General features: G+C 55.4%; 2 protein-coding genes and 2 non-coding genes across 9 annotated transcripts; all 4 read right to left on the reverse strand.

Annotated features, from left to right (window-relative positions):
- Positions 1–2,877: 2,877 nt before the first annotated feature.
- Positions 2,878–2,959, reverse strand: TRNAS-CGA. Its single transcript has one exon. It is a non-coding gene; the product is annotated as a tRNA-Ser (tRNA).
- A 432-nt stretch (positions 2,960–3,391) lies between these two features.
- TRNAT-AGU lies at positions 3,392–3,465 on the reverse strand. Its single transcript has one exon. It is a non-coding gene; the product is annotated as a tRNA-Thr (tRNA).
- Positions 3,466–3,859: 394 nt separating this feature from the next.
- PER1 (period circadian regulator 1) lies at positions 3,860–19,084 on the reverse strand. 6 transcript variants are annotated; one of them, XM_027519398.1, is made up of 23 exons: positions 18,983–19,084; positions 13,174–13,599; positions 12,962–13,060; positions 12,709–12,863; positions 12,273–12,394; positions 11,975–12,176; positions 11,772–11,823; positions 11,490–11,632; positions 11,043–11,121; positions 10,859–10,965; positions 10,555–10,708; positions 10,360–10,468; positions 10,137–10,268; positions 9,824–9,929; positions 9,566–9,731; positions 9,349–9,479; positions 8,973–9,152; positions 8,120–8,362; positions 6,643–7,244; positions 6,007–6,187; positions 5,618–5,807; positions 5,139–5,292; positions 3,860–4,730 (listed from the first exon to the last, which is right to left on the reverse strand). In XM_027519398.1, exons 2-23 carry the CDS (start codon positions 13,452–13,454, stop codon positions 4,461–4,463), a joined length of 3,858 nt encoding a protein of 1,285 aa, XP_027375199.1. In that variant the 5' UTR covers positions 13,455–13,599; positions 18,983–19,084; the 3' UTR covers positions 3,860–4,460. The 6 variants fall into 6 exon arrangements, with proteins under 6 accessions (XP_027375199.1, XP_027375202.1, XP_027375200.1 ...); XM_027519401.1 differs by having other exon boundaries at positions 18,962–19,049; XM_027519399.1 differs by having other exon boundaries at positions 18,945–19,035.
- Positions 19,085–20,838: 1,754 nt separating this feature from the next.
- On the reverse strand, positions 20,839–24,639 carry VAMP2 (vesicle associated membrane protein 2). Its single transcript, XM_027519403.1, has 5 exons — positions 24,541–24,639; positions 23,904–24,024; positions 23,276–23,434; positions 23,135–23,186; positions 20,839–22,527 (listed from the first exon to the last, which is right to left on the reverse strand). Coding segments are annotated over exons 1-5 (351 nt in total). The 5' UTR covers positions 24,543–24,639; the 3' UTR covers positions 20,839–22,510.
- Between the last annotated feature and the right edge of the window lie 3,105 nt (positions 24,640–27,744).

The following is a 27,744-nucleotide window of genomic DNA, read 5'->3' on the forward strand; positions in this document are numbered from 1 at the left end:
AACAAAACAGGCAATAATCCCTGCCCTTCTGGGGCACAGGTTCTTGTGGGAAAAACAGTCAAAGGTACATTATACTAAATTTATCATTTGTCAGTTGGTGATAAGAGCTAAAGAGCAAAGTGAAGCAAGAAAGCAGAGTGGAGATTGGGAATTGTGACTTTAAGGCTAAGATCAGGGAAGGACTCACTGAGAAGGTGAAATATAAAGAGGTGAGGCCAAAAATACCCACGTTGCTTTCCAGATACGAAAAAAAAAGGTTGCTTTTCCGATACAAAAAATAAAGAGGTGAGGCCACATGCTACAGGGCCACTGGAGGGAAGAGGATTCCAGTCAGATGCACAGGCTGACTAGGACAACCTGCCAGGCTTGTCAAAAGAACAGAGAGCAGCAGAAGGGGCAGAGTGGGGTTGTCTGGAGTGGAGGTAGCAGGAGTTGTAGGAGGTCAGATCAGAGCCACAAAGTGGGAGGCTGATTATGTAGAACCTTCTAGGCCATTGCAAGTGCTTTGTCATCTCAAAGTAATGTGAAGCCATTGGAGGACTTTTTCCCCCCTTTTTTGTTTTGTTTTTGGAAATTTTAATTTTTATATAATTTCAAACTTTCAGAAAAAATACAAAAATAGTACAAGGATTATACATCAACTATACTGCAATTAAAAAAAGTAGAATAATACAAGGAACTCCTGTATATGCTTTTCCCAGGTCTACTAATTGTTTACATTTCTTACATTTGTTTCATTTGCTTTATAATTTCCCTCCAAATATAATATAGGTATAAAATATTTGTTTTCTGAATCCTTTGGGGGTAAATCAAAAACATCAAGTCCTTTTGCTTGTTGTTACTCAGTATGTTTTCTGAAAAGGACATTCGTGGTATAATAGTACAGCTATCAATATCAGGATATTAAAATAAACATAATACTATTATTTAATGCCAGTCCATACTTAAATTTCCTCAAATGTTTCAGTGGTATCTTTTATAACCCCTTTTTCCCAATCCAGGATCCCACGTTGCATTTAGTTGTTATGGCTCTTCAGTTTCACTTAATCCAGAAAATTCTTGATCTTTAGTTTTTTAATATAATCCTGGAATTCTTTAAAAATTTTATTGAAGTATAATTGATCTACAATGTTGTTAATTTCTGCTCTGCATCAAAGTGTCTGTTATACGTCTATGTATTTTTTCATATTCTTTTCCATTATCATTTATCACAGGATATTGAATGTAGTTCTGTATTGTTACGTAGGACCTTGCTGTTAATCCATCCTACATATAATAGTTTGCATCTACTAATCCCAAAGTTCCAATCCTTCCCTCCCCACTCCTCCTCCCCCTTGGCAACCAAGTCTGTTTTCTCTGTCTGTGAGTTTCTGTTTCGTAGGTGTGTTCATTTGCACTGTATTTTAGATTCCATGTATAAGTGATATCATATGGTATTACTATTTGTCTTTCTCTTCCTGAACTACTACTTGACTTAGTATGATAACCAGTAGGCCCATTCATGCTACTGCAAGTGGCATTATTTCCTTGTTTTTGATGGCTGAGTAATATCCCATTGTATATGTACACATCTTCATTATCCATTCATCTGTTGATAGACATTTTTGTTGTTTCCATGTCCTGGCTATTACAAGTAGTGCTGCTATGAACATAAAGGAGCATGTATATTTTCAAATTATAGTTTTCTCCAGATAAATGCCCAGGATAGGGATTGTAGGATCATGTGATAACTTTATTTTTAGTTTTTAAAGGAAACTATACTCTTCTCCATACTGGCTGTACCAATTGACATTTCCACTAGCAGTGTAGGAAGGTTACTTTTTCTTCACACTCCCTTCAGCATTTATTATTTGTCGACATTTTGTTGATGGCCATGCTGACCAGAGTGAGGAGATGCCTCATTATCATTTTGATTTGAATGTCTAATAATTTGTGATATTGAGCATTTTTTCATGTGCCTGTTGGCCATCTGTATGTCTTCTCTGGAGAAATGCCTGTTTAGATCTTCTACCCATTTTTTGCTTTTTTTTTCTAAATACTGAACCATATGAGCTATTTGTATATTTTGGAAATCAGTCCCTTGTTGGTTGCATCCTTTGCAGATATTTGTCCTGTTCTGTAGGCTGTCTTTTTGTTTATGGTTTCTTGTGCTGTGCAAAAGCTTTTAATTAGGTCCTGTTTGTTTGCTTTTGTTTTTATTTCCATTACTCTACGAGACGAATCCAAAAAGATATTGCTGCAATTTATGTCAAAGAGTGTTCTGCCTATGTTTTCCTCTGGGAGTCTTAGAGTCTCTGTTCTTACATTTAGGTCTTTAATCTATTTTATTTTTGTAGATGGTGTTAGAGAATGTTCTAATTTCATTAATCTACATGTAGCTGTCCAGTTTTCCCAGCACCGCTTATTGAAGAGACTGTCTTTTTTTTACATTGTGTATTCTTGCCTCTTTTTCTTGTAGATTAATTGACATAGGTGGGTGGGTTTATTTCTGGGCTTTCTATCCTGTTCCATTGATCTGTTGGTTTTTGTGCCAGTACCATATTGTTTTAATTATCGAATGCCTTTTTAGCACAGTGACATGGGAAGTAAAGCAGAAGGAGGATGATGGGATTCCTGAAAAGAGTCGGAGGGTGAATGGATAAGGAAATGTGATATGCTTGCTAATAGCACTGAGAAACCACGTGAGTTTGGAGTTACGAATTCAAATTGGCAGTTAACAGGTTTTTGCAGGACAGAACCTTTGGGGAAGAAGCAGGAGTCTGAGGCCCGCAAGAGAGCGCTCTCAGGCAGATCCTGGAATTCCCTAGAGGCTCAGAATAAAAGTGCAATCAGCACTAGAAAAATAAATTGCTTCCTTCCTGTCCCCAAAAGTACTGACGCTGTGAGCAGGATTCGAACCTGCGCGGGGAGACCCCATTGGATTTCGAGTCCAACGCCTTAACCACTCGGCCATCACAGCCGCGTGCGGCCCTGGGCCTGCGCAACTATAGCTGCCTATCAACACGCCCGTCTCCAGCGAGTACCGCCCTGCTGGGTTGATATGTCAGTGCGCATGCGCCTGTGAGGCAACCGAAGAGGCAGCTCTCCTGTCCTTCCTCCCTACCCCAAGACACCACGCAAAACGGCCCCAAATCTGAGTCAACATTCTCATATCCTTGTAGGCAGACAAAGGGAGGCCGTTAAACCATGGTTCATGAAAGCTGGAGTTGGCCTCCAAATTTGCACTAAAAGTGCACAGGGATGGAAACTCAAATGGCGAGGAACTGGCTAGATAAGAATAATCTTTAGGGAACTGCAGTAGAGACGGCGAGGGTGGGGGAGGGGCGAGTCCCCTTGGGAGTCTGGAAACGTGTTGCTTTCGCAGCAATAATATACTACACTCAACTACCCCAGGCACCGCTGGGATTCGAACCCAGGATCTCCTGTTTACTAGACAGGCGCTTTAACCAGCTAAGCCACGGCGCCGGTGAGGAGTTAGTTGCTTCTAGATATAGATCAGCTGTTCATGAGGGGGACACTAAACGCGAAGTAACCGGAATAAAGGTTGCCATCGATTTCCAATCACTTATCCTTTCCAAGGGTCCCCCCTTTCCAAGTTCTGAGCCAGAGCTTGCTCTGCACCAGCTTCCCTTCTCCCACACCGCTTCCCAACTCGACTATGAATGACTGTGGGATTCCGTGTCTTAGCCACCTAGACCTGCCTTCTCATTGGGAAAGGGTGTGGGGAGAAGAGGGATATGGGTCCTCAGGGGAGGGAATAACTCATTCTCACTATTACTGAAGGGGAGGGAAAGAGCCTCCCCCCTCTCCCCCCCAGAGGTGCAACCCAACCCTCAAACTTTATTCCACAAAGACCTGGTATTTTTTTCCTTTTTGTATTAAAAATAACAGACACGATATCAAAAACACAAATGCCATCGGTAGAGGGTACAGCTGAGAACACCTGGGTCCCACCTGAGGGGCAGCACCAGGGACTCCATGGTCCACCAACCTCCCCCACCCTGGAGCAGCTAGGGGTTTGGACCGCAGGGTCCTCCTTGGGCCTCACACCCTCCTCCTGCCCTCATCTGGGGAGGAGGTGGGGGAGAGGGCTGACTCCCCCAATAAATAAATGCAGCCCCAATCCCCAGGGACAGGGACTCCGGCTCAGCTGGGACTTGGAGAGACCACTTCAGCAGCTTGTCAGCAATCTTGTCCAGGAAAAGGAAAGACTCCTCACTGGGGATGTGATGGGAGTCTTCTCTGGGCTGGGCCGGGCTGAAGAATGCCACCCTCTGTTCCCAAAGAGGCCAGAGGCAGCCCCTGGGTCCTGGGCTGGTGACGGGGGCCCCACTCCCCTAAAGCAGGAGAAGCTGGGGCAGTTCTCTTATTGGTTGGTCCAGCCACATCTGAGTTCTGAGAGTTGGGGCATGAGAGAAGGAAGCTTCTCATGCACACCTGGAGGTGGCCCAAAATGGAGTCTAGCTGGTGCCATTTTCTGTGGCAGGTAAGGCTGGACTGGGTGAGCTCCCACCTTGCTCCTCCTCTTCCATGGCCAGGTCCTGAGAGCTCGAGACCCTGGCCCCAGCTTGGGCCTGGGCCTCATCGCTGCCCTCACCCTCACCACCACCGCCACCACCCTCGCCTCCGCCCTCCTCCATGGGCTCCAGCCCCAGTCCATCCACTTCCGAGAAGAGAGGGTCATCAGGATGGCCAGGCTCTTGGGTGCTGCTACCGCAGTCCACACAGGCCTTGGAGGAAGAAAGGGTATGGGTGAGTCAGGCAGATTCTCAGTACTGACCTGCCAACCCAGCTCCCCTTGTCCCCAAGCCCCAGAGGACTTTCCAAACTGTATGCCTAGGAAATACTAATTCAGGCGGATGCACATGGGGTCAACAATATTGGAAAATGCATCGCATCCTGTCTCCGGACCCCACTCTGGGACAGCCACAATGTACATTAGTACAGGACTGGCCCAGAAAAGGTCCACAAAATTCACATGGTTTAACACTAAATAACCCAGCAGCAAGCTCAGTGGAATTAACATCCTTCAGAATTAATGATCCAAGGAACAGTGAAGGGATCAGCCCTTAGCCTCTGTCCTTTCAACTTGAGCTCAATTCCTTCTTCACCCTCCTGGCCCAGACTTCTCCTCTCACCATCACATCAAGGGCCCGAGGCAGTTGACCTTTCCGGACCCAGGAGTGCACAGCACCCAGTTCCCTCCGCTGGTCCTCCGAGAACCGAGGCTGCTGCTTCTGCATGGCCCGGAGCCGCTCCCGGTCCTGCTTCAGCACAGAGGCCATGTCCCTGCTCCAGGAAGAGGTTCAGGAAGCAGAGAATGGGAGCTGGGGCCAGGGCCCACGAGGAGGCTGGCACTTTTCTTCTATCGCAGCCCCCCACTCCGTGCCTCATGCTTCTCCCCAGAAACGTGTTCTGAGAGTTCAGGCCTTCCCAAGACCAAGAAAGCTGCTCTCATCCTGACTATTGCTGGGGCTCCAAGGGGCAGGAGACAGAACAGGAATGCCCCAGGGCAGAGCCAGACCCAGAAAGAAAAACCCAAGTTAGCTAGGGAGTGAGGGGGGCAGCCTCCCCACTCCTCTGAAGGGGAGGCAAGGAGTGCTCCCAGAGTCCTCACCTGGAGGGCACCTGATAAGTCATCATGACACGCTGGTCAGCATTGGCCATGAGCAGCCAGATGGGATCCTGGAGCACATACTTAATGACCTGGTCCCCAGGCTCAGCCCTGGCCTGGGCAGCCCCAGCCTCAGCCTCTGAAGAATCGATGCTGCCAAAGTACTTGCTCGTGTGGCTGCTCTGACTGCTGCCTGTAGAGTGAGAGGCAGGTAGCCAAAAGTCAGGCCAGTGGGTGCTCCACCAGGCCTCACTCAAGGTTGCAGGTCCAGCCCACTGGCCTTAGAAAGCAGGGCGTGGACCCAAGCCACTCAGCCAAGGTGCAGCCTAGCTTCCCAACTCCCCAGACACTGACCTACCCTGGAAAGTATTTGGGGGGGGGTGGGCACTCACGCGTGATGCTGGCGGAAGTGCTGCCCCCCTCATGGGAGCCTGAACCAGAGCCCAAGCCGGAGGCCAAGGAGCCTGAGGCAGCAGAGCCCGTGCCTGATCGAGAGTCCTCTTGTAGCAGCAACTCCAGCAGGTCACTGGAGCCCGAGAGAGCATCCTGGTTGGAGGACTCAGTTACCTCCGCCTGGGGGAGGGGAGGCGAGGGGGACAGGGAGGGATTAAGGAATCAACACCTAGGCTTCCCTTCTACTGCTGCCACTGGATGGGGGCACACCCAGCCCAAGTGGTCTCTTCCCACTCCATGACAATGGGCTCAGGCTGAGTGAGAGGAGAACTGGCGAAGAGGAAGGACGTGACGCTGGACCCCTTCCAAGTGGCAGACGCACTCTCAGAAGTTTATGGGGATGTCCTCGCCACCTGTCAGACAGACAGGACTGTCCCCACTTTACAGATGAGGCAGCTGATTTCTGCCTTGTTCAGAAACTCAGCTGGGGTCTCCCACCCCATGACTCCATCCTTTGGGGACAACCAGGAGGGCAGGAAGAAGCGTGAGGGGGAGGACCAGGTGGTGGGTTGGGGGAGAGAGCCGTGTGGGGGCCTTAAGAGGATGGGGGCGGGGGGAACCGGGTCAGAGCTCACCAGTCTGGCCTCTGGTTCTGCCGTCTCCTCGCTGGGAGGGGGGTGCCCAGCACTGCTCCCAGAGCCCGCTGCCGCTGCACCCCCCTCACCTCGAGGGGCCTCCTCAAGCTGCAGCAGGTTTAGCTGGAGTGGGGAGCTGCATCTTGAGTTGAAGAGCGGAGAGTCGGAGCGGTGGGGAGGGCTCGGGGGCAGGGACGGAGACGGGGAGCGGGAGGCAGGGGTAGGAGGCCCCTCAGCAGGCATCTGGGGTGCCCCGTAGGGGTAGGTGGATGGGGTAGGGAACAGATAGTTAGGGAGCACCAAGGCCACCATGGGGGTCACCAGGGGGGCAGGGAAAGCTGCAGGAGGCACAGACGTGGGAGCAGGAGGGAGAGGCTGAGGGCCACCTCTCGGGGGGAACACGGGGAGTGGGTATGGCTGGACCACAGCTGGGAAGGGAGGAGTGGCTGGTGGCGGGGGCCAGGGGGCAGAGGGTGGCACAGGCGAGGGCTGGGAGATGTAGCCGGGGGCTTCGGCCCGAGTTGTCTGGTGGTGACGTGAGCGCTTGGCTTTGGATCGGCAGTGGTGGCGGCGGCCGGGGATGGCAAGGCTGTGGTGGCAGCCTGAAGGGAGAAACGAGGGTTAGCAAGGCCCTCAGCCTGGGGGTTAGGCCGCTGCAGCCCCCACTGCCCTGCCACTCTGACCAGGGAGAGGGTAGGTAAAGGACCTCTGGCTCCCCGGCCCACACATAACAGAGGGGACCCGGGAAGACGGGGAGCCTTCAGGGAAGAATCACAGCGACAGGGGAGGATTTATGGACAAAGGAGCCAGGGAAAGGAGAGGTTACATGAAGGGTTGTGCTGGGGGTGTGCAGAAGACAGAGGCATGCTGGCAGACAGGAGGCGGCAGGGTAGGCCCATGGATGAGTGAGCAGGTGGCTCTGACCCCTCTGCCAAACTCCAGCAGGCACTGCCAGCCTGGGTGATCCTCCTGTCAGTTGGGCCGTGCTCTGCCTAGCTCACAACGGAGCAAAGAGGTGGGCAGGAAAGCCCAGTCCTGAGTCCTACGTCTGCCTTCAGGGAGCCTCCCGCAGGCACCTGGAGGGCAGCAAGCTGCCCCAAAACGCTGATCCTCTGCCCCCTGAAGTTGCCCCAGTCCTCCCAGCCAGTCTACATAGACCTCCCAATCAGCAAACAGAGTCCTGAGTGGGCACACTTCCTGCCCCTACACTGGGCCTGGAGTGGCTTACCTGAAGCAGAGCGCCTCGGCCTGCCTCTGAGTACAGCTCCCCAGGCTGCCCTTCTTGGGCAGCAGCCCAGACCCTCGCCCTAGTGGGGAGGGGCTGGCGAGGGGCCTGTCCCTGGGCAGGGCCCTGGTGGTGGAGGCGGCAACACCCTGGGTCCCTGGAGCAGAAGCCTCTCCCTCAAGAACTCCCTCCCCTGACATTCTGGTCCTCGACCGGGCCGCGGGCAGGCTCAGGGGCATCCCAGGTGGCTACCTCGCTCGCCAGGGGCCGAGGGGGCTGTGGAGGAGCTGTCCAGTCCACGCAGCCTGCTGAAGTCACGGAAGCGGCTGAGGAAGGCCTGCTCCTCCTTCTGTGTGTGCAGGGACAGCACGGCCTTGGTCAGGCCCACTGGGCGGTAGGCGTCTGGGGCTGGGTCAGGGGCTACCGTAGGACTAGGGGCTGGGCTGGGAGCTGGACCAGGAGGCAGGCTGGGCAGGTCCTCCATCATGATGATGTCTGAGGATGAGATGAGGGAACGGTCAGGAGCACCTCACAATTAGCACACCTGCACCAACCCCTCCACGTCCAACAGCTTAGCCAAACGCCCGGCCTCCACCCTGTGGCCAAGCCTAGGCCTCCCCTGAAAATCCTGGCCACCTCCCCCAAAGGACCGGTTCTGGGCAGCTCCATGCAAAGGTGTCTCAGGGTAATAAGAAAGGACACTCGGTCCCCTCCAGGGGCCTTACCCAAGGATGACACCCCCATGACCCTCTTCGGAAGGGAAGCCCACCCCGACTCTTTCCTCACGCATTTTCCAGGTCAATGCCCAAAGACCCTTCAAGGGTTTTACAACAGCGTTGCCTTCAGCCCCTCTGTGGGGAGCACCTTAGGTTGAACCCTGCACCCCAAACTTTGTGTGTGAATTGACAGTAAGAACACAGGAAGCAAAGTGGGGGACAGACAAGGTGGCGAAGGCTGGCGGGCGAGCACAGAGTGAGAAACGCTAAGATGGAGGCTCCTTCTCTCCATTTGGGGCCAGAGGGCAGGAAAAGGCAAGGAAGGAGGGAGCTCTGGCTGTGGGACCAGATGGAGCCCTGGTTCTGCGCCCCTTCAGCCACACCCATACCCGACTCCGGGGGCTTCTTGTCTCCCACATGGACGATGGTGGAGCTGAAGCTACACTGACTGGTGATGGACACCACGCTCTCCGCCTTATTGGCCAGGGCGAGTGGGCTCAGGGCTCCTCCTCCCACCACCGGCTCCTTCAGAGGGGTGGCCCCCTCCCCAGGCAGCACTGCTGATGGATCTGTGCAGAGAGATGGTGCCAGTTACCACCCTGCCCCCCGGGTGGCTGGGAAAGGAAACCCCGGTGCAGAGGAGATGGATGGCACAGGGGAGGCTGGCAGGGGGACAGGACAGAGTGAGGTGGGGGCCCCAAAGACATGTAGAGGCACAGGGCCAGAGGACAGGGCTGCGGGAGCAGGGCAGGCCCGAGTCTTCACCTTTCTTGGCGCCCACAGAGACTGGGCCTGCCCGCTGCTTGTCGTCGTCGGAGGCCGAAGAGGCAGTGCAGGAAGAGGAGGATGCACATTTGCGCTTTGCGGTGCTGGGGAGGTTGCAGCTCTCCAGGTACCTGAGGAGGCACCAGAGGACATGAGGGCAGGTCTGGGTGGGGCGGGGCCGCGGCCCCAGGCAGAGAAGGTGCCCAGATGGCCTGACCTGAGGATGCTGTCCAGGCAGTTGATCTGCTGGTAGGAGCAACTGGAGGCTTCTTTCCGCTCAGCATCCTCAGCGGCCAAGGCCACTGGGGCCTGGATTGGAGCCGGGGCCGCCTCCAGGTCTGGGGATTGGCAGGGAAGGGTCTTGGCCTTGAATGTGCCAGTAGCTGGATCAAAAAGAGAGAAACTCTTCTGGGTTGGGCTGAAGGTCCAGGGACCCCCCAGGCCTCGCTCCCCACCCACACCCTCGCCAACTCACCAGGGACACGGGGCCGGGGCAGAGGCCGGGCCCGGGACTCAATAAAAAGCTGCTGCCCCTGATGCTTCACCAGGTGCACATCCTTACAGATCTGCTGGAAGGTCACCTGTGGAACAGGGTGGGGAGTGGGCAGCACTGGGGGGCCTGGCCAGCCTCGGGAGCCCAGAGCGTAGTACAAGAGAAAGGCCCCAGTGGGAAGATTATGACGCGAGCAGAACAAGAAAGGAAAGGAGGTGGACGACGCTCCCCTGGGCTTGGCAGGGCTGACTCTTGAGGACAAGGGGACAGGACAGGGGACTCAAGGGCCACTCACCGGGGCAGGAGGCCCAGGTCCCTCGGCATCACCCCCATTGCTGTCACTGGAGGAGCCAGGGCTGAGGAGAGGGCCAGAGGAAGGCACGGGGCCTACTCCACAGAGGCCCGTGGGGCTGGGGCTGTGCACAGGCTGAGGCAGGGAGAGTGACTATGGGTTAGGTGGTCTGAGACCCACTCTGCCCCCTTCCTTATCTCCCAAGCCCCCTCCCATCAACCCTTACCTGTAACAGCAGCCGGTGGATCTGCTCTGAGAGCTCTTGGATGTCAGAGTCCAGGGACAGAGCAGGGCTGGGGACCGGGGGAGTGAATACATCTTCATTCAGGGGCGCCCTGTGGGGTGCGGGAGGGGAGTTGAGCCCTGGCCCCTCCACGCTGGCCCGCCTTCCAGGGCATGATCCACTTACGTGCCCACTTACGTGCGTACTTTGTGGCGGCCCAACACAAAGGCCACCTTGCGGCTCCAGGGGTGCACGAAACCAGCCCAGCTGGTGTCCATGGTGACGTACTCCCCATTACGGGCACAGAAGCGAATAGGGGAGTGGTCAAAGGGCTGGCCGGCCAGCTGCAGGACTGAAGGCCATGGGAAACAAGGTGCAGGTCAGTGGGAGGGAGGGCTGAGTGAGGTGGAATCCCCCCAACCCCGAGAGACACAATCACAGGAGCAGCCCCAAGGAAGCCCTGGAGACAGCTGGAAGCGCGATCAGGAAGAGAGAAACTCACTCTTCTTGTGAATGGCCAGCATGAGGGGTCGGTCCTCCGGATGCAGGAAGAGGAGCACTGGGGCCCCCAGGAGGTCCTGGGGGAGGTAGCCTAGCAGCGGGGCAGCCCTGAGAGGAGAGGGGGCATCAGAGGGGCCAGAGCCTCGGCCCTGGCCACCTCCTTTCCCCCCAGATCCTGACCTCACCTCTCATCCACATCCTGGAAGAGGCAGCTGGGCGTGTGTCGTGTGGTGAAGATCCTCTTGTCAGGGGGGATCCGGGGAGCTGAGGCACAGGGGGCGAGGCCATTGGATCTCAGGCAGAATGCTCCCGCTCCCGGGCCCTCCATGTGCTGCCTCAGGCCTAGGCTGGCAGGCAGATGGTTCCCTCCACAGCTCTCCCCCGAGCCCCCTGGCCTCCAGAGACGGTCTGGACTATCTCTGTGCCCCACACCAATAACGAAACTGAAAACCAAGGCACTTTTCTTTGCCTTCTCCTAGCTTGGAGCTCTTACCCAGCTCGACCTCTAAAGGGGTGTTCAAACCCTCATTCTGTTTCAAAGTTGTCTCCCAGACTCCTGTTCTGCTTTACCCCCAGCCTAGAGGAGGCACCCTTCCTCCTACCCCAACCAGGTCAGGCCTGGGGCTGCCCACCTTCATAACCAGAGTGAATGCGCTCTGCGATGAGCAGGCAGCATGGCTGGGCAGGGGCCCCGTCGGAGACCCGGATCTTGGTCACATATGGGGTTAGGCGGAATGGCTGGTACCGAGGCCCCGGATCCCGGTCAGGACCCCCTCTAGCAAGGAAGAGAAAGGGGCATTAGAGATGATCAGTGAAGAGCCACCCACCCTCCAGCTTAAGGTCATGGCTGACCTAGCAAAGAAGGGTGGGGGGATGGGAGGTGGAAGGGGTCTGCTCCCACGTCCCCCACCAACCTGATACGACAGAAGACAGACTTCTCCTGGGTGAAGTCCTTGAGGCCTGAACCTGAGACAGACCAGGAGGGCAGTGAGTACGGCTCCACATCCCCTCCCTGGGCTGAGAAAATCCCAGCGAGGAAAAGCCTGGGTCCCCTGGCCCCTCACAGCAGTTGCTTCCGACGACTGCTCATCTTCCCCTGAGCACTTAGGGACCTCACCTGCAGAGGTCCCTGGGCCCCAGGTGGGCAGGCGGGATGGGGTGGTGGAACCGTAGAAGACGCCCACGTCCTGGGGAGCCAAAAGCTCAGAGAAGCGGGCACCCCGGAACACGTCCCGCTTGCAGCGCAGCAGGACACCCGCCTGCTCGGAAATGTAGACGATGCGGCCTGTCAGGAAGGAGACAGCCACGGAGAAGGTGTCCTAGGCGAGAGAGTAAGGATGAGCACAGGTTCGAGAGCTGTGGGAACGGGGCTGGAGGCATGTCGGGTGTGGGGCGGCGGGGGGGTGCGCACTGACCTGGTTGCGGAGTGTGTACTCAGATGTGACGTGCTCCAGCTCCTCCAGAGTATAGGTGGACATGTCCATGGCACACGGTTCGCCCTCCTCCAGGCTCCATTGCTGGTAGAACTCCTGGTTGGCTGCAGGGGTGGGTAGTGGTTTAGTCACTCAGTCATGTCCGACTCTTTGCAACCCCATGGACTGCAGCCCACCAGGCTCCTCTGTCCATGGGACTTCCCAGGCAAGAATACTGGAGTGGGTTGCCATTCCCTACTCCAGGGGATCCTCCCAACCCAGGGATGGAACCCAGGTGTCCTGCATTGCAAGCAGATACTTTAATGATTAAGCTAGAAGGGAATCCCTATGGGGTGCGGGCAGCAGCGCATTTACCGAGGAGACAGCTCCCCACGGTCACCCAGAACCTGACCATTATCCTCCCAGGAGCACCACTCACCTTGCACCTGCTTGACACAGGCCAGCGCGTACTGCAGTGTGGCCAGAGTCCCGGAGCGGCCCTTGCCCCTGCGCTCCGGGGGCAGCCGAAGCTTGAGCTCTCGCAGTGCCGTCATGAGTTCTTTCTGAGTCCTTGCCCGAGCTGACTGTTCACTGCTGCAGGGCCCACAAGGAGGGAGGGGGTTACAGGCATTAGCCCCAGAGCCTGGCCTTCAGTCCCCTTGCCCCCGTCCTCCCCGTCTCCCCCCACAAACCTGCAGCCACTGGTAGAAGGGTTGTCTGGCTCAGAGCTGGCACTCAGGAGGCTATAGGCAATAGAACTGCTGGGTGGGGATGGGCTCTGAGAGTTCGTGCTGCAGGAGAAGCAACAGGCACACGATGAGCAGGCCAGCAGCTGGGGCCTGTCTCCCTGCTCAGATGGCTCCAGAGACCACTCCCAGAACCTGCTACACCCATCCAGACACACCTCTTGCTGCTCTCAGTGGTCTCCAGCAGAGCTGAGTCCTTGCCATTGCCGGAGGAGGAGCTGTGCGAACTCCGCTGAGATGCACCCCTGGACTCGGGTCCATTGGACTCATTGCCGCTAGAGCCATTGCTGTTGGCATCCGTGTCATCAGCCAAGCTGGGGCCAGGACAAGGTCGGTGCTCTGGAGGCCCAGGGGATGGACCCCCTCCAGGACAAAAGGGTTCCCCTGGCCTGGGGTCCCCTCCCCCTTCAGCCCCTTCTAGGGGGCCGCTCCTGCTCATGTCTGGGCCATGGGGAGGGCAGGAGAACGGGGAAGGTGGAGAGGCCACCACAGACGCTCAAGGGGCCCAGAAGGCCTGGCTAGAGGAGGGAGGTGGGAGACCCCTTGGGTCTCAGAGGCCTCAGAAGTTTGACCACAGTCAGCACCTGAAGAGACCAAGGAGAAAAACCTGGGCTGTAACTTCACAACACCTGTCGGCTTCACTCGGACCCTCCCTTGCAGGCTCCCATAATCCTGGGACCCAGGCTTCCAACAGGCAGCCTGGGCAAGTTCTGTTCCTGTCCCCTTAGCCGGGGCTGCAGGTGGGTTTTCCCCCAACATCCCCTGTCAGTATGGCCTGGGTTAGATAGAACCTGAGCGGTCGACTAGGACTACAGCTGTGAGCCACAGCCTGGATACCTCCCATCCCCAAATTCCCATCAGTGCCCCCCCTCGGCCTGGGACATCAAGACCTCAGAGCAGGGATTGAGCCTGCCACCTCCTATATTTAGGCCTCCGGGCTAATTTTACCCGGGGGCGGCGCCACCTCCGCCGCACATGCGCGCGGACGTGCGCGGCCCCACCACGCGCTTCCGCCGCCGTCGCGGTCGCCAGGGAAACCGACGTCAGCGGCTGAGCTCAGCGGTTGCTGGAGGGCCCACAAGAGGGCGGCAGGGGCGACCCCTCCCCCCTTTCTCGGCGGAAACAGGGGGAATGCCACCCTCCCATACTGGCAGATGCAACCAGGGGTCGCCCACCTCTAATACATCCCAGGTTCCCGGAGGCCTTGGTGGCTATAGGAAGAGGGGCGGCCATCGGAGTTTCAGAGGCTGGCCTTGCTCCCCAGGGCAAAATATAATCACCGCCGCCCTCGGCGTAAAAGCCTCGGCCGGGCACTCGCCAGGATCCCAGTTATGCTGGTCAAGATAACACAGCCTTCCCTTCTCCGGCCCCTGCACCCTCTCCCGACCCACAGGACCGAAGCCGGCACCTGCCATTGTCAGGAACCCAAGAATCCTCTCTCCTCACTCCCCTACTTTTCTGTACACTCAACCACCCCACCCCCCTCAACATACACACCCATCCGAGGCAGACATACTCAGCTCTGACCAAGGGACACACAATAGCCAGCAGGTAGTTAGTTCTTCCCTTCTCCAACCACACCCCCAACCCCAGAGCATTTTCTGAGCTGCAGGAGAAAAGGGAAGGCTGTGGCCAACAGCAGGAACTAGCACCGGGAACGGGATGTTCCAGCTTGAACCGGGCTGACATCACGGCCGGCGCGAGGCCAGGGATTGGAGGAGGGAGCGCAGGGAGAGCGTAAAGCCCGAAGAGGTCCCGGTGCTGGGGTAAAACCGGGGACCCCCGAGTGACAAAGGCAGTAGGGGAATGCCTGGGGAGGGGAGGGTGTGAGGCCGGGATGGCTGGGAGCCGGGAGAAAGCTTGAAGTAAGGTAGGCAAGCAGGAGTGCGGACGCTCAGTACACGGTTCGAGGAATACCTATGTCCCCGGGGACAGAGAGGGGGTGGACAACCGCAAGCAAGGCGGATTACTGGTGTGCAGTCTGAGCGCCCGGGCCAAATGCGGTCCATCAGGCTGCAAGTGGCGGCAATCCGGTTCAAGGCCGAAGACTGGCCACTGTGGTGGCCGCGGAGATGCTTACCTGGCCGCGCGAGCGCCCTCCGGCCGCCTGCCTGCCGCCGTTGCAACCCGCAGCGGAGTGGAAGCTCAGCGGGGCCAGGAGGCGGGTTGCATAACGCCAGGCACTGCCCCTCATTGGCCTCCTGCCTGTGGAGCCGCAGGCCCCGCCCCCAATTGGCTGGGGATCTCTTCCCGGCGCCTGATTGGCTACTGGCCCCCACTGAGGTCAGGGCTGTGTCACACACACGGGCGCACGTGGATCTGGGTGCTGGCACTGGACTGAAGGGCCCCAGACACCACAACCCAGCCAATGGGCGCAGTACGCCTTGCACAGTAAATAATGGAAGGGAGGGGAGGGGAGGTAAGCTGCCCCTATTCGGGGAAAATACCTGGGCCACAATAGGTATTTAAGAGGGGTCTACTCCCTGAACTGACCTGTCCTGCACAACAGGACACCCTGGCCTCGCCAGAGGGTGGGCAGAAAGAATGCAGACCTTAGGAGGTGGGCCAAGCTGGATGAGATGACTGGTCCTTGGGAGGAGAGGGACAGACAGAAACCCAGCTTGGCTGTTCCTAGGTTCCCCTCCCCAGCCTTGTCGTCATCATAAAGCCATATCCAATCCCTTCCTCTGACACTTCAAATCCTGTGGACAGCTAGGAGGAGGGCAATTTGAGGAGGGAGTGGAGTGGGATGATGGATGCCAAACAATGGAAGCGGCAGATAGAACCCAACAGAGGCTGTGAAGGGAAACAATGGCAGGTGCTTCCATGCCACTCTGAGCAACCTACGTGGTGACTAGTGCTTTTCTCCTGAGGATGCAGCCACCCACAGTTAGGGCTGGCCCCTAAGTGAGGGCCAGGAAGCCAGGGCTACAGGGCAACAAAGGGGGTGGCTGAGAGAAGAGACCTTATACACAGAAAATGTGGGGTGGCAAAGCCTTCAAGTCCCCACCACTAGGAGAAGACAAAGCCAAGCACCTCATCATCTATCTCCTTAACTGTATTTCCCAGCCCCTAGAAGAGAACCTAATACACAGTAGGGTGATAATAAACTTGGTGACTTTGTTGTAAATATAGCTAGGGGAGGAGGAGGGACGTCAGCAATAGAGAAGGGGCTGGAAATTATAATTTATTTTTAAGAGGCAAGGAGCAGAACCCTGAATCCTAATTTGGGGGAATAAAGTGCCAGTTTGAGCCGCAAAGAGCTGCAGTTACACAGACCCCCTCCAATCAAGACTGAGCTGTAGTTCCTGTAGGGCTCCCTAGAAACGTGGGTGGCAAGTGAAGAGGTTGATGCTGACGTAATCAGCTGTGGGTGCACACCCCTCATTGTCACGTGGCCTAAGCTGTCCTTAACAGTGGTGTTCCCCATGGGGGGGGGGGGGCGGCGGTGGCAGAGCAAGGGTCTGTGGAAAAGCTAGACGCAGGAAGGTTACAGAATAACCCAGAAAAAAACAAAGCAAGAAGTCACAGGAAATAGAGAATTCCGGAACGTGAATTCTCAGTATTCTCTCCTTGAAAATGGCCCCCCAACTCATATACTGTGGTCCAGTCCCTTGTCTCCTTTTCAGACACCTCTCTCGAAACCGCTTTTCCTCTTCTCCGGCACTCCTCAGGGCTCTAGAGTGATCTGCCCCGACACAGGCGGTCCTTGCTGTCCACCTCCACCTCCATATTTTTCTTTTTCGTAGACAAAAAGGTCGCGCTCCAGCAGCCCCCACCTGCTCTCAAGGCCCTAACCAGAATCCTGCCTCACGGTCCCCACAGTAACCAGGCCCCGCTGCCGTCAATGGAGGAGAGGGGGCGGGAGGCGGCGGTGACGTCAAGGCGGAGGAAGGGGGCGGGGCGGGGCAGCCGGGGAATGTGGGGCAGGGAGGCTGGAGAGGCAGTGGTTTGGGAGACGGCCAGCCCGAGAGGGCGGCGGCCAGTGCACTTGGGAACATCGTGTACTTTGGGCAAGTATCCCAGGACATGCACCCGCCTGGGCGCCTCCCCCAGCCCAACGACAGCCGTCCTGTCCCCAAGCCAGGGATTCCTGGAGAGAGGATTAGGAGGAAGGGGTCCCCCCTCCCTCGCCCCCATGCTTGGCTCTCCGCTCGAGGCTCGCATCCGCCCTCCCCCTGGCTTGCTCCTACAGCTCCTGGCATTGGCTTTCCCCCTCTCCCAGACTGTACACATCTGCTGGCCCGGTCCCAAAGCCAGGGCGGGGAAGTTGGAGGCCCAGGTTCTGCAAGAGACCTTTGCTCTTCCCTGAGGCCCCCTTCAGAGCTTGAATCTCTTGTTACTATGGCAGCAGAAAGAGGGAGGAGGGATAGGGAGAAGAATGGGTCTAGGATGAGGAAATCGAACGGGTAAAGAGCAAGTAGCCCAGGCTGGAGCCTGGATCTTGGGAGAGGAATAAAAGGGAGGAATAAGCAAGCCTGGCACCTCAAGACCAGAAGAACCAGGAAGAGGGAAATGGGGAGGACGTCACCACAACTTGCAAAAAACAAACAAACAAACAAAAAAACACCTTAAGAATGTGAGAATAGTTCCCAACCACAGCATTCACATAAATCTTACACTCTGTCACAGTTATTTTGTCACTCCATAGCCATTTTTTTAACCTAAAAAAAAAAATTAAGACACGACCCAGACATTGCACTGAGCACTTTCCATACGTTATCTTCTTTAATCTTCAGAACAATCCTGTGAGATGGGCATCACTATCCCCATTCCACAAGGACCAACTAAGCCTCAGAAATTACTAAACTTGCCTAAATTGCTTCATAATATGTTCTCAGGCTCTTAATAAATGGATTTAAATCTGAGCTGTGATAATGGTTCATAATTCTGGCCTCTTACCCTTCAGGAACCTATTGAGGTGTTACCAGCTCTGGGAACCTGGACCTTTTAAATACCCAGCCAATTCTAAGTTTGGTGCCTGAAACACAGACTCCATCCACTCTCTCTTCTCCCTTAGGACATTCAGTTGGCACTCTCCACACACTTCAAATCATCACAGTCCCAGTTTTCACATGCTCACAAAGTCCTTGAGAACACCCTAGCAGCCACCGGCCCCCCTGATTTCGTAGGAACCCCACTTCCTCAGTCTTCCACCTTACAGCAGGTCACTTAACCACAGGCCTGGCTGCTTGTACAGACAGATACACCCTGTAGATGCCTCCTCACTCCAAGAACTCAGGAAGACATTATGTACAGCCAATCTGCACAAGCCCATTCTCCCTCTCAGGATCTGACAGTTGCTACCTCACGTTTACTCCCAAGAATGGCTCTGAAGCCCAACCCCTTCCTTTTACACGAAAGAAAGACACCTAGAGTCGAGATTTGATTAGCTCAGGGTCACACACATCACCCCACCTGCAGCAACCGTTTGGTACCCTCCCACCTGCCCTACCAGGGCCTCTCTCCAGCCTCAGAACCCCTGCCTATTTCAAGTGCTTAAGGTGCCTACCCAAACAGCAGTCACGCCCTGGAACGCCCCCCACCGGCTCTCAGGGGTCCTGTACCATAACTCCCTGGGAGCAGGGTTCTCAGCTCCCTCAGTTCGCCAACTTCCAAGACCCTCCCTGAAGCAATCAGGGGTCCAGGGACCTTAGGGCGTTGAGGGATGTGATGTAAGGGACTCCCGCTCCCATCTCTCTAGAGTTGAGTTCGCAGTCCCTATTCCCCCACAACCATCAGAGCTCACACCGCGGTGATCACGCCATTTGGAAGATCCCCGGAGAATCTCACGGACAGAGGAGCCTAGTGGGCTGTAGTCCAGTGGGTCGCAGAGTCGGACCCTACTGAAGTTACTTAGCACGCACGTTTCACTACACTGCACTAACACCCCTCCTTACAGAACACATCACCGTGGAAAAATCCATACCGACGGCCGCTCCTCACCCGCCACGCCGGAGCACTCACCGCTCGGCGCGCACACCATCCAATTTCTTCCCAACTAGGATCAAGGGTACTTCACTTCTCCAGTCCCACCCGCCGACCAGGACGCCACGCCCCTGGAGCTTATTGGCCTAAGAGCGCCGACCCATGCCCCACGCCGCGTGCGGCCACCCAGGCTCCGCACTGCCACCATTGGTGCCGCCCGCCTCCGTCATCTTCTCATTGGTCAGTTTGCCAACCAGCAGTGACAGATCCACGTGCGGGAGGGGCCGCCCTAGCACGTTAATTGGAAGTCTGCTCGAAAGCCACGCCTCCACCCACCTCCTAAGTCCTTATTGGCTGTGGCAGCATTGCCTACCCACCCCTCCCCGACCTGCCTAGGATTGGTGACGCAAACGCCAGTCCAGCCCTTCAGATTTTCTCATAGGCTGAGGTGTCTAGGAGCTGTAGAGGACACGTGCGGGCGATCTCACGCGGCAACTTGTTTACCTAGAAGGTGGGGTTTTCCTTGACGACACTCTTCCTTAAGACTGTCGAGTCTGCGCATGCGCAGATGTAACCGGTCGTGGCTTTCGTAGGGGCACTTTGTGAGCCGTCAGGCGCGTGACAAGAGCGCCCCCGCGCTGGGACTTCGGACCTGGATTTCTGAAGTTCCTTGAAGCTGAAAGGTGGGAGCGTTAGGGTGAAGCCGTCTTCAGGTCTCAGTACCCTGTCATAATGATGACGATAGCCACCTTCCAGGTTATTTTTTTGTAAGCCAGGAGGTGCACTGCTTACAAACTCGGGAGAAGGCAGCTGACTTAACTTCCTGCTGCCTCATAAATGAGAGAGAGAGGTTACATAATCGGTCCGGATTAACACACTAGTTTCTAATGGGGTCAAGATTTGGTACCTTCGTATCAGGTCCCTGATAAAGTGGGTCCTAAGGCCTGCAATAATCCTACACCTGTAAATTACTCAGTAGATGAAGCGCGAACCTGAGCACTGTCTCAAAAATAGTAAGCCCTCGACAAGTGAACATTATGATGACTGTATACCTAATTGTAAGAATCTTCTGGCTCCTTTACAACTGCTGAATCGATCTCTGGGGAAGGAGCTTGAAAATCTATTTTAAAAAAGCGTTCCTGGTAGTTCTTCGGAGCCCAGAAGTCTGGGAAACACTAAGTTTCCTGTGCTGTTGAATCCTCATGCTGCAGCCCAGAAAAGTGGGCCCTCCAGAACTTACCCAGCACTCTCCACGTACTATTAAAGTGCCTGTGGGCAGGGATGCTAGGGTGCCACATCATGTGTTACGGAGCTGGAAGTTAAGGAGTTCAGTATAGTGTACAAGGTAACCAGTCCCACAACAGAGCACAGGAGTAGCAGGCCATCTAGTCAGCTCCACACCACACTTGGCTGGGTCTCCCTGAGAGGTTTTGTTCAGTAAGTATTTATGAACTCCTTCTGGATGCTGGCACTGTGCTAGTCAGAATGAGGGAGAGAAATTTCATGGCTGCCCATCTACTTCAGGCCTAGGAATAAATGACCACGGGAGAGACTGAAAGCATCTGAGAGTTAATTAAGGAGTAGAAAGGGATCCAGTAAACAGTGGAGTATGCCCTCAGGAAAGGGAGAGCAGGGAAAGTTGGGAAGCCATGCTTCCAGGTTTCCAGTGTCAGGGTTCACCATGCTGACACTGGGATCATGAACATTTTCTATTACCAACTCCTTGTGCCCCCTCGTGGCTACTTTGAGAATCATACTTTGCCTTTGCCCTGCCCTGCCCAAGGTCAGGCCCCTTGGCAAAGCTGTCTCTTCCAGATGTATCCTCTCAACGTTCCGGTTGTACCTGCAGATCCAATATGCTTCCCACTGGTTAAGAAAAGATCTTAGAACATCACCTGGTTACTCATTACACATTTATTGTACATTTTCACAATCTGGATGCGCCACAGAATTGGGGGCATGGGGTGAGGGAAGGGGGGCAGGGGATACTGGGATAATATGGGGGGGTCTAGAACACAGCACCCCCACCCCCAGCATCTCTCCCTACCCTTTCACACCACAGCTTAGATCTTCCTGCTCCCCCTCCACACAAAAACCTCAAGTGTGGGGAGAAGAAAGAGTTTGGGGGTCCCCTCCAGTGGCAGGTTAAGGGAATTCACCCTCAGACCCCTAAAATTGTGCCATTTAAAAAGACATTAGACCGTTCCTTTATCACTTCACCTAAGAGGGAGACAGCTCTCTCTGGGCTTGACCGCCCTGGAGAGGGGCAAGAATCCCCATCTTCCAGCAAGTCCCATATGCATATTGGCAGTGACTAGTACCCCCGCCCTAAATTCAAGGGGGCAGTCAGAGGAGCTGGGCAGTGATGGGGTAACACCCCCCATATGAGGAAGGGTTTTCAATCCACCCCCCAGCAGGGGTGGGACCAGAGATTTCAGGCAGGATTTGGGGGGATGATGCCCTGCCCCATCCTCCCCAAGGCAGTGATGACCCCCTCACACACTGTAGCCACCTCTCCCAAAACAGATCGGATTGTGGCCAACCCCCAACTCTCCTGATGGGAGGAGGAGGAGGCAGATCAGGCAGACAGGAGGGAGGGAGACCTCGTGGGAATGTCAACCGAGCACCCCACATGAAAACTGGGGAGCAGGAATGTGGGGAGAGACTCCAAGTGGCAGAATTATTGGTCCATCATAACACACTGAACTCCAATACACTTACACACCAGCTGGGGGGAGGGAAAGGAGGGACAAGAGGTTTGGAAAATTGGGATGGGGATGCAAACTGGACTAGAGGGGCTGGAGGGGGTGATTCTGGGGGCCAGAACAGCCTGGCTCCCCAAAAGCCCAGGCTCCCCACCACCTGCAAGTAATGTCATGCAAATGAAAGTGTGATACAAGGACCAACAGGGACTAAATCCTCAGTAAAAAAGAAACACAGGCTGAAAGACTGAACAGAAAAGTGATGAGGGAAAGGAAACCAAAAGGGATGTCAGTAGGCAAATGGATGCTAATTAACATGCTGGAAGCTCCCAGAAGACCATGGGATTCTTAGGACCAAGAGGGACCAGTCTCAGAGCCTCCCAATGATGCAAAGAAAATGCACCTAGGGAAGCCTGGACGGTTGCTTTTTGTCTTTTTTGTATGGGGGGTGGGGGGTGGAGGTATGGGGAAGGCCAGGGTGGGAGGAAGGATCAGCTAAATCCAAGGGAAGGAGAGAAAGAGGGACTATTGCATAGCAGATGCAAATGAAGGGGACTTGGGGTTGGTCAGGAAGAGAGGGAAAGGGAAGGAGGGAAAGAGGAAAAGGAAGTGATGGGAACCTCAGGAAGGGGTGTTAAGGACAACTGGAAAAAATCTTCTAGTAATAAAACTACAAACAGACCAAATATATATAATATTATATATGTATAAATAACAGCTGGCTATTTACAAGGGGGCACACACACGACACACACACACACGGATCCGGGGGAGGTGGGGCTGGAAGATATGGCTGAGAGGTGGAGGAGCGGCTGGGGGTTGGGGGGAGAGGCCCTTCTCTGGGCAGGGCAGGCTCCTCAGGGGTTTAAGAGCTGAAGTAAACTGTGGAGAGGGAAAGAGAAGGAAGAAGACGGAGAATGGAGGAAGAGAAAGAGAGAAAGCAGTGTGTCAGCCCAGCCCTGCTCCCACCTTCCCCACCTCCCAGCTAGGTGACATCCCTTCCCCTCTTGGCCTCTGGTTCTTCATCTGTAAAGCAAGGAGGCTATACAGATCGGTTCCAAGGTCTCCTCAACTCCATGGTATGGTCTTGGGGCCACAGACCCCTAATCCTCTGAGAGCACAGCTCTCAAACAATGGGGTGGTTTGCTTCCCAGCTGTTTCTCAAGCCCCTCGGTCTCTGCTGCTCTCCCACTCCCCAATTCCAGGTTCCCAGTCTATTATGCTCTTAGGCCTAACAGGGCCTCAAGGGAGCCTTGGGGATCCACCAGCTTTCCTGTTTTTGAAAATCTTAACAGAAATTGCCCAGAATCAGGCAAAGTGCAAGCTAAAGAACTTCAAGGTTTGGGGCTCTAGATGAATTAGAACTGCTGTTGGCAACCATATATGCTTTTTGCTGAATACTAAAATCTAGGTTAATGACCTTCAAAACCCAGAAACCGCAGGGGAACCCTCTCCATGAAAGGGCCCTAGCCACTCCCACCCTACTCACCGATGATGATAATGAGGATGATGGCGCAAATCACTCCCAGGATGATCATCATCTGGGGATGAGAGGGAGGCTCAGTGAGACAGACCAGGATACTCCATTCACCCCCCTCCTCCCTATCCTCCCGCCTGCCTCCACCCTTACCTTGAGGTTTTTCCACCAGTATTTGCGCTTGAGCTTGGCTGCACTAGTTTCAAACTGGGAGGCCCCCGCCTGGAGGGCGTCCGCACGGTCGTCCAGCTCCGACAGCTTCTGGTCCCGCTCCAAGACCTTGTCTACGTTCACCCTCATGATGTCCACCACCTGGGTGAAGGCCCACAAGGCAGGGGGGTGTGTGCCAAGGCCCATCTCAAAGGGCACTCCTCCACCCACCATGAGCTCACACAGGGAACAGGCACCCCCATGTGGCCTGGCTAACATGCCAAGGACATATACAGAACATGCCTAGCACACCAGAGAAATGCAAGCAGCACACAGCAGGTGCATGTGGTAGCCAGACCGCTCAGATATCACAGCACCACCCTCTATTTCCCGAGCCTCAAGCAGCCTGCCGTTCACCAGAGCATCCACCCAGGGTGAAAACACCCCAGGTTAGCCAGACCAACATCCCCACGGGCCCTCCCGTACTTGCATGCTGACAAGGACGGACCATGGTATATTTTCGTACCCAAACATGAACTGCCATCACCCCCAACCCAAGATGGACCCCCGTACCGGTTTGTCAACCCTCAGGATCCTTCCCACTGTTTCTGACACCACCACCCCTACTCACCTCATCCACCTGGGCCTGGGTCTGCTGCAGTCTCCTGTTACTAGTGAGGTTTGGAGGGGGCGCAGGAGGGCCTCCCTCCCCAGCCGGGGCGGCAGGGGGGGCGGTGGCAGCGGTAGCCGACCTGAGGGGCAGGGGCGGATTAAGAACCAAGGCCTGCAGCCCTTGGCCCCGCAGCCAGGGCTCCGCCCATTCGCCTGTCCCTCCATCCGTCCCTCCATCCGTCCCTCCCTTCCTTCTTGCCGGGAAGAAAGCCACTCGATGCGAGCCCCGGCCTACGTCCGGCCCCGCAGGCGAGCTGCTGCGTGACCTTGAGGAAGGCCCCCTCCCCCTCGGGCCTCAGTTTCCCCGCCTGTCAAATGAGGGCGACCTCACAGACACGGTCCGGGGTGGACCCAGCAGCGATGACAGAGGCGGAGTGGCCAGACGGGGAGTCCGCTCCCTCCCGCGATCGGCCTCCGTGCGGCCAACCCGGGACGCGGGGCTCTCCTGATGCCCGCGCGCAGTCACAGGCGCCGGCCTGGTCTCGGGACGCGGGGCGCGTGGGGGACGCTAGTCGAACCCCGGGCCCTCCCCAGGCCCGGGCCTAAGGGCGGCGGCCAGTGCCGGCCACCTGGTGCAGGCGCGGGCGCCGACTCACATGGCGGGGGCAGCGGACGGAGGACTTGGCAGCGGCAGTGATGGCGGCGGCGGCGGCGGCGGCGGCTCGAGCTGGCTCCGACTGGCGCTGGCTGCCCGGGACGGGAAGATGGCGGCCGCACGTCACCCACATCCGGGCACTGCGGGCGGGGGCGGGGCGCGGCGGGCCACTAGTCGGCCGCCGGGCCGCGGGGGCGGGGCGCCGAGGGCGGGGATCGCGGCCTGCCAGGTGGCGGGTTCGGCGCCGCAGGGCCTCAGTCTCCCTCGCTGCGTGCGAACCCTGAGCCTGGGGGCCGGGCTCCCTACACCCACCACGAGCCCACCGGGTCTGACCCCAGCCCTCCCCGTCGTCCTCGCCGTCCTCCTGCCCCCACCGCCTGGCCCTTAAGGCGCCCTTCAGCCCCAAACACATCCTCCTCCTCGGTGAAAGCCCTCAACCTGTCCGCACCCCACGCAGCCCCAGGTCCCAGCCTGCCCCCACGTCCCAGTGCGGGTTGAGCAGCCTTGAGCATTTGGAAGGGGCAGGGGGGTTGGAAATCAGAAGGGGCAAGTGCAGGTCGGAGGCAATGTGAATAGCTGGGATCCTGGGAGTGGTGGGAATTGATCCTCAACCCTCTGCCTTGCGAGTGGATATCCAAAAGAAGGTCTGGGAACCGTGATAGCAACCCCCTCCTCGCAACTGAGGTTCATACCAGGGTTCCTTGGCAGGCGAGGCCTGACTGAGGTGGGGCAAGCTTGGGAACCCGGGAGGAGGGCACGAGGCTGCCCGGTGGGGCCGCTTCATGTGGTGGCCGCAGACTGGCGGAAACCTAGCTCTGACCCAGAGTTGAGTAGCTATCCTGGCAGCCGGAAGAGGGCTCAACCTCTGATCCCAGGCACCGGGCTAAAAGACAAGACTTAGGCATTTTATTTTGTTTTTTCGGCTTTTCTTTAGCGGGAAGGAGAGTAAGTGGGCAAGGGCGGCACCGGCGGTACCCAGGGACTTGGTACTACTTTACCTAAGGATTAGGCTCATGGGTGTGACATAACAGCTCCTGTCCTACCTCTAGACCCAAAATGTATTAGGTGTGTCTAGTCTATACCTATATTTGTTAAATGGCTAGATGTAAGACATGGTAGGGAATTATCCACAGCCCTTTCCACACCTGGTCTCTGTTTAGGTCCTCTAAACCGGCCCAGCATCTCCCACCTACCCACCGTGCTCTTTCCAGCAGGAGTGGCCCCTCAGGAAGGAGACGACGGGTGTAAATGAGCTGCCTGTCTAGTGGGTTGCGACAAGACAAGCCTCAAGAGTGAAGAATGAGGCCCAGTGGCCCTGTTAGAGAAACCGTGGCGAAGGAATGAGGAGATGCGGAACAGCCGGGTTTATTCCGCACTGGTGCAGGCACAGCGGAGTCGGAGTCGCCTCCAGAGGCTGAGCACCTGGGCTTTGTTCTGGGTATCTTTTATATGGCGCGGGCTTATGGGTTCTAGTGACTTTCCCGCCTAAGCAGTTTGGCTGACACAACAAGCAAGCCCATTCACAGAAGCAGAGGTGGTGAGCAGCAATAAGCAGGCCAGTTTACCAAAGCGGAAGCGGTGAGCAGTGAGCATAGCAATAAATTTAAGCAACTATTTTAGTTTATTTTTTTTCTCTTCATTCCTCCCTCTTGATACTCAGGGTGCATCTGCAGCCTCAGAGAATATCATCATCTGCTCACTGCTGGTATCCTCTTATATGTAGTAATTGAGTGGTTATCTTTCTTTCAACACCTGTCTCTATGAAACTTTTTACAGTGCTGACTAGGAGGGGCATGAGACAAGAAATAAGCACGCATCCAGCGAGCATGACCATGACTACCCCGATAATTGTCTTAATTCCTCCTAGCCAAGAGAACCATCCTCCGAAGAGGCCGTTTATGTCCCATCCCTTCCAGTTCTGAACCGGGACATGGGCAGTCTTTCTGATATTTTTAGCTATGTCTGTTAAGGCCTTTCCGTTTAACTATCTCTTTAACTCCTTCCTTCCTAGCCTGGTTCTGTTTCCTGCCCCCATCTGACATCCCAGAATGAGTCTGTCGAGTCCAGCAGGCCATCTGTCTTGGGATCCATAGCACGTTTGGCCTTTCACACTACAGGCTTTAATTATTCCCTTCCAGTAATGTTTCCCTTCCCTAGTGCATGGAGAGGCTGAACTATAACATGTGGCTGGTTAGTATGTATAGTAAGTGAATTATTGGACCTGTTTCTCCTCATGGTAGATTCCATACATTCACAACCATCATCCTAACTCTCAGATGAGGAGGGGATTTTACAAATTAACAGAACTATAAGGCAAAAATATGCTGTTTTCATATTTAAGCTGATCACAGTAGGAGGAGACTCCAAAAAATAAGAGCTATGAAGAGGTAGGCAAAGCAGAAGGAAAGTTTCTGAATGATAATCCACTCAAGGGGAGACACAGAGTAGAGTCCTATTTCAAATAAGTAGGAGGAATCCCAGTCCAATTAATAACCAGTACATCTGTTGTTCGCCAGTCCTGCCAGTTCCTCAAGCTTCAGCCATAACTTTGACTGACCAGTTTCCAGTGTGGCCAGAACAGGGCTTTGGGGTCATTGTTTCCTTCTTCGCAAGGTCAGGTGCAGGGGTTCCTCTGGATTGAGGGCTGCTTCCCACTTCCCTCGGCTATCGGTTGGGCCTGCAGGTTTGATTCTGGAGTGATGGATCCAAACATATATTCCTGCCACCTTGAGAGCAATAGGGGTGCTTAAGATTACAGAATAGGGCCCTCTCCACATGTGTTTTAAAGGCTCTTTTCTCCAGTCCTTTACCCATACTTGGTCCCCTGGTTGGTGGAGATGTACTGTTATGCATAAGGATATGTGTAAAATTCTATATTACCTACTTACATATTTGAAAGATGGTGTGTCCTAACCCTTGCAGCTGCTTATGTAGTCCCTCAGTTCTCTGGCATCTCCCCTTAAGCTAACTAGCAGGGACCATAGTCCATACAGGATTTCAAGTGGTGAGAGTCCTAGCCCTGCCTGGGTTGAGCATCTCACCCTCAAGAGGGCCAAGGCTAACATGTCTACCCAAGGTAAGCTCATCTGACATAGTTTAGCTAGGGCTTGTTTGAGGGTTCAGTTAATGCGCTCTACTTTCCCTGAACTCTGGGGATGGTAAACAGTCTGCAATTTCCACTGGGTCTTCAAAGCCCTTGCCACCT

The sequence above is a fragment of the Bos indicus x Bos taurus genome, chromosome 19, assembly GCF_003369695.1.
Source record: "Bos indicus x Bos taurus breed Angus x Brahman F1 hybrid chromosome 19, Bos_hybrid_MaternalHap_v2.0, whole genome shotgun sequence".
Classification (NCBI taxonomy): domain Eukaryota; kingdom Metazoa; phylum Chordata; class Mammalia; order Artiodactyla; family Bovidae; genus Bos; species Bos indicus x Bos taurus.

What these genes read in the sequence shown, in the direction of transcription:
- PER1 (XM_027519398.1), bottom strand. Translation starts at nt 13,454, where the DNA reads ATGAGCAGGAGCGGCCCCCTAGAAGGGGCTGAAGGGGGAGGGGACCCC. An exon ending in ACCACTGAGAGCAGCAAGAG is followed by an intron (nt 13,061 to 13,173) that starts GTGTGTCTGGAT and finishes CTTCTCCTGCAG; the next exon opens with CACGAACTCTCAGAGCCCAT. An exon ending in CAGAACCAGAGGCCAGACTG is followed by an intron (nt 6,188 to 6,642) that starts GTGAGCTCTGAC and finishes CCCCTCCCCCAG; the next exon opens with GCGGAGGTAACTGAGTCCTC.
- VAMP2 (XM_027519403.1), bottom strand. An exon ending in CCCAGGCCCAGGTGGATGAG is followed by an intron (nt 23,435 to 23,903) that starts GTGAGTAGGGGT and finishes GCCTTCACCCAG; the next exon opens with GTGGTGGACATCATGAGGGT. An exon ending in ACTGGTGGAAAAACCTCAAG is followed by an intron (nt 23,187 to 23,275) that starts GTAAGGGTGGAG and finishes TCTCATCCCCAG; the next exon opens with ATGATGATCATCCTGGGAGT.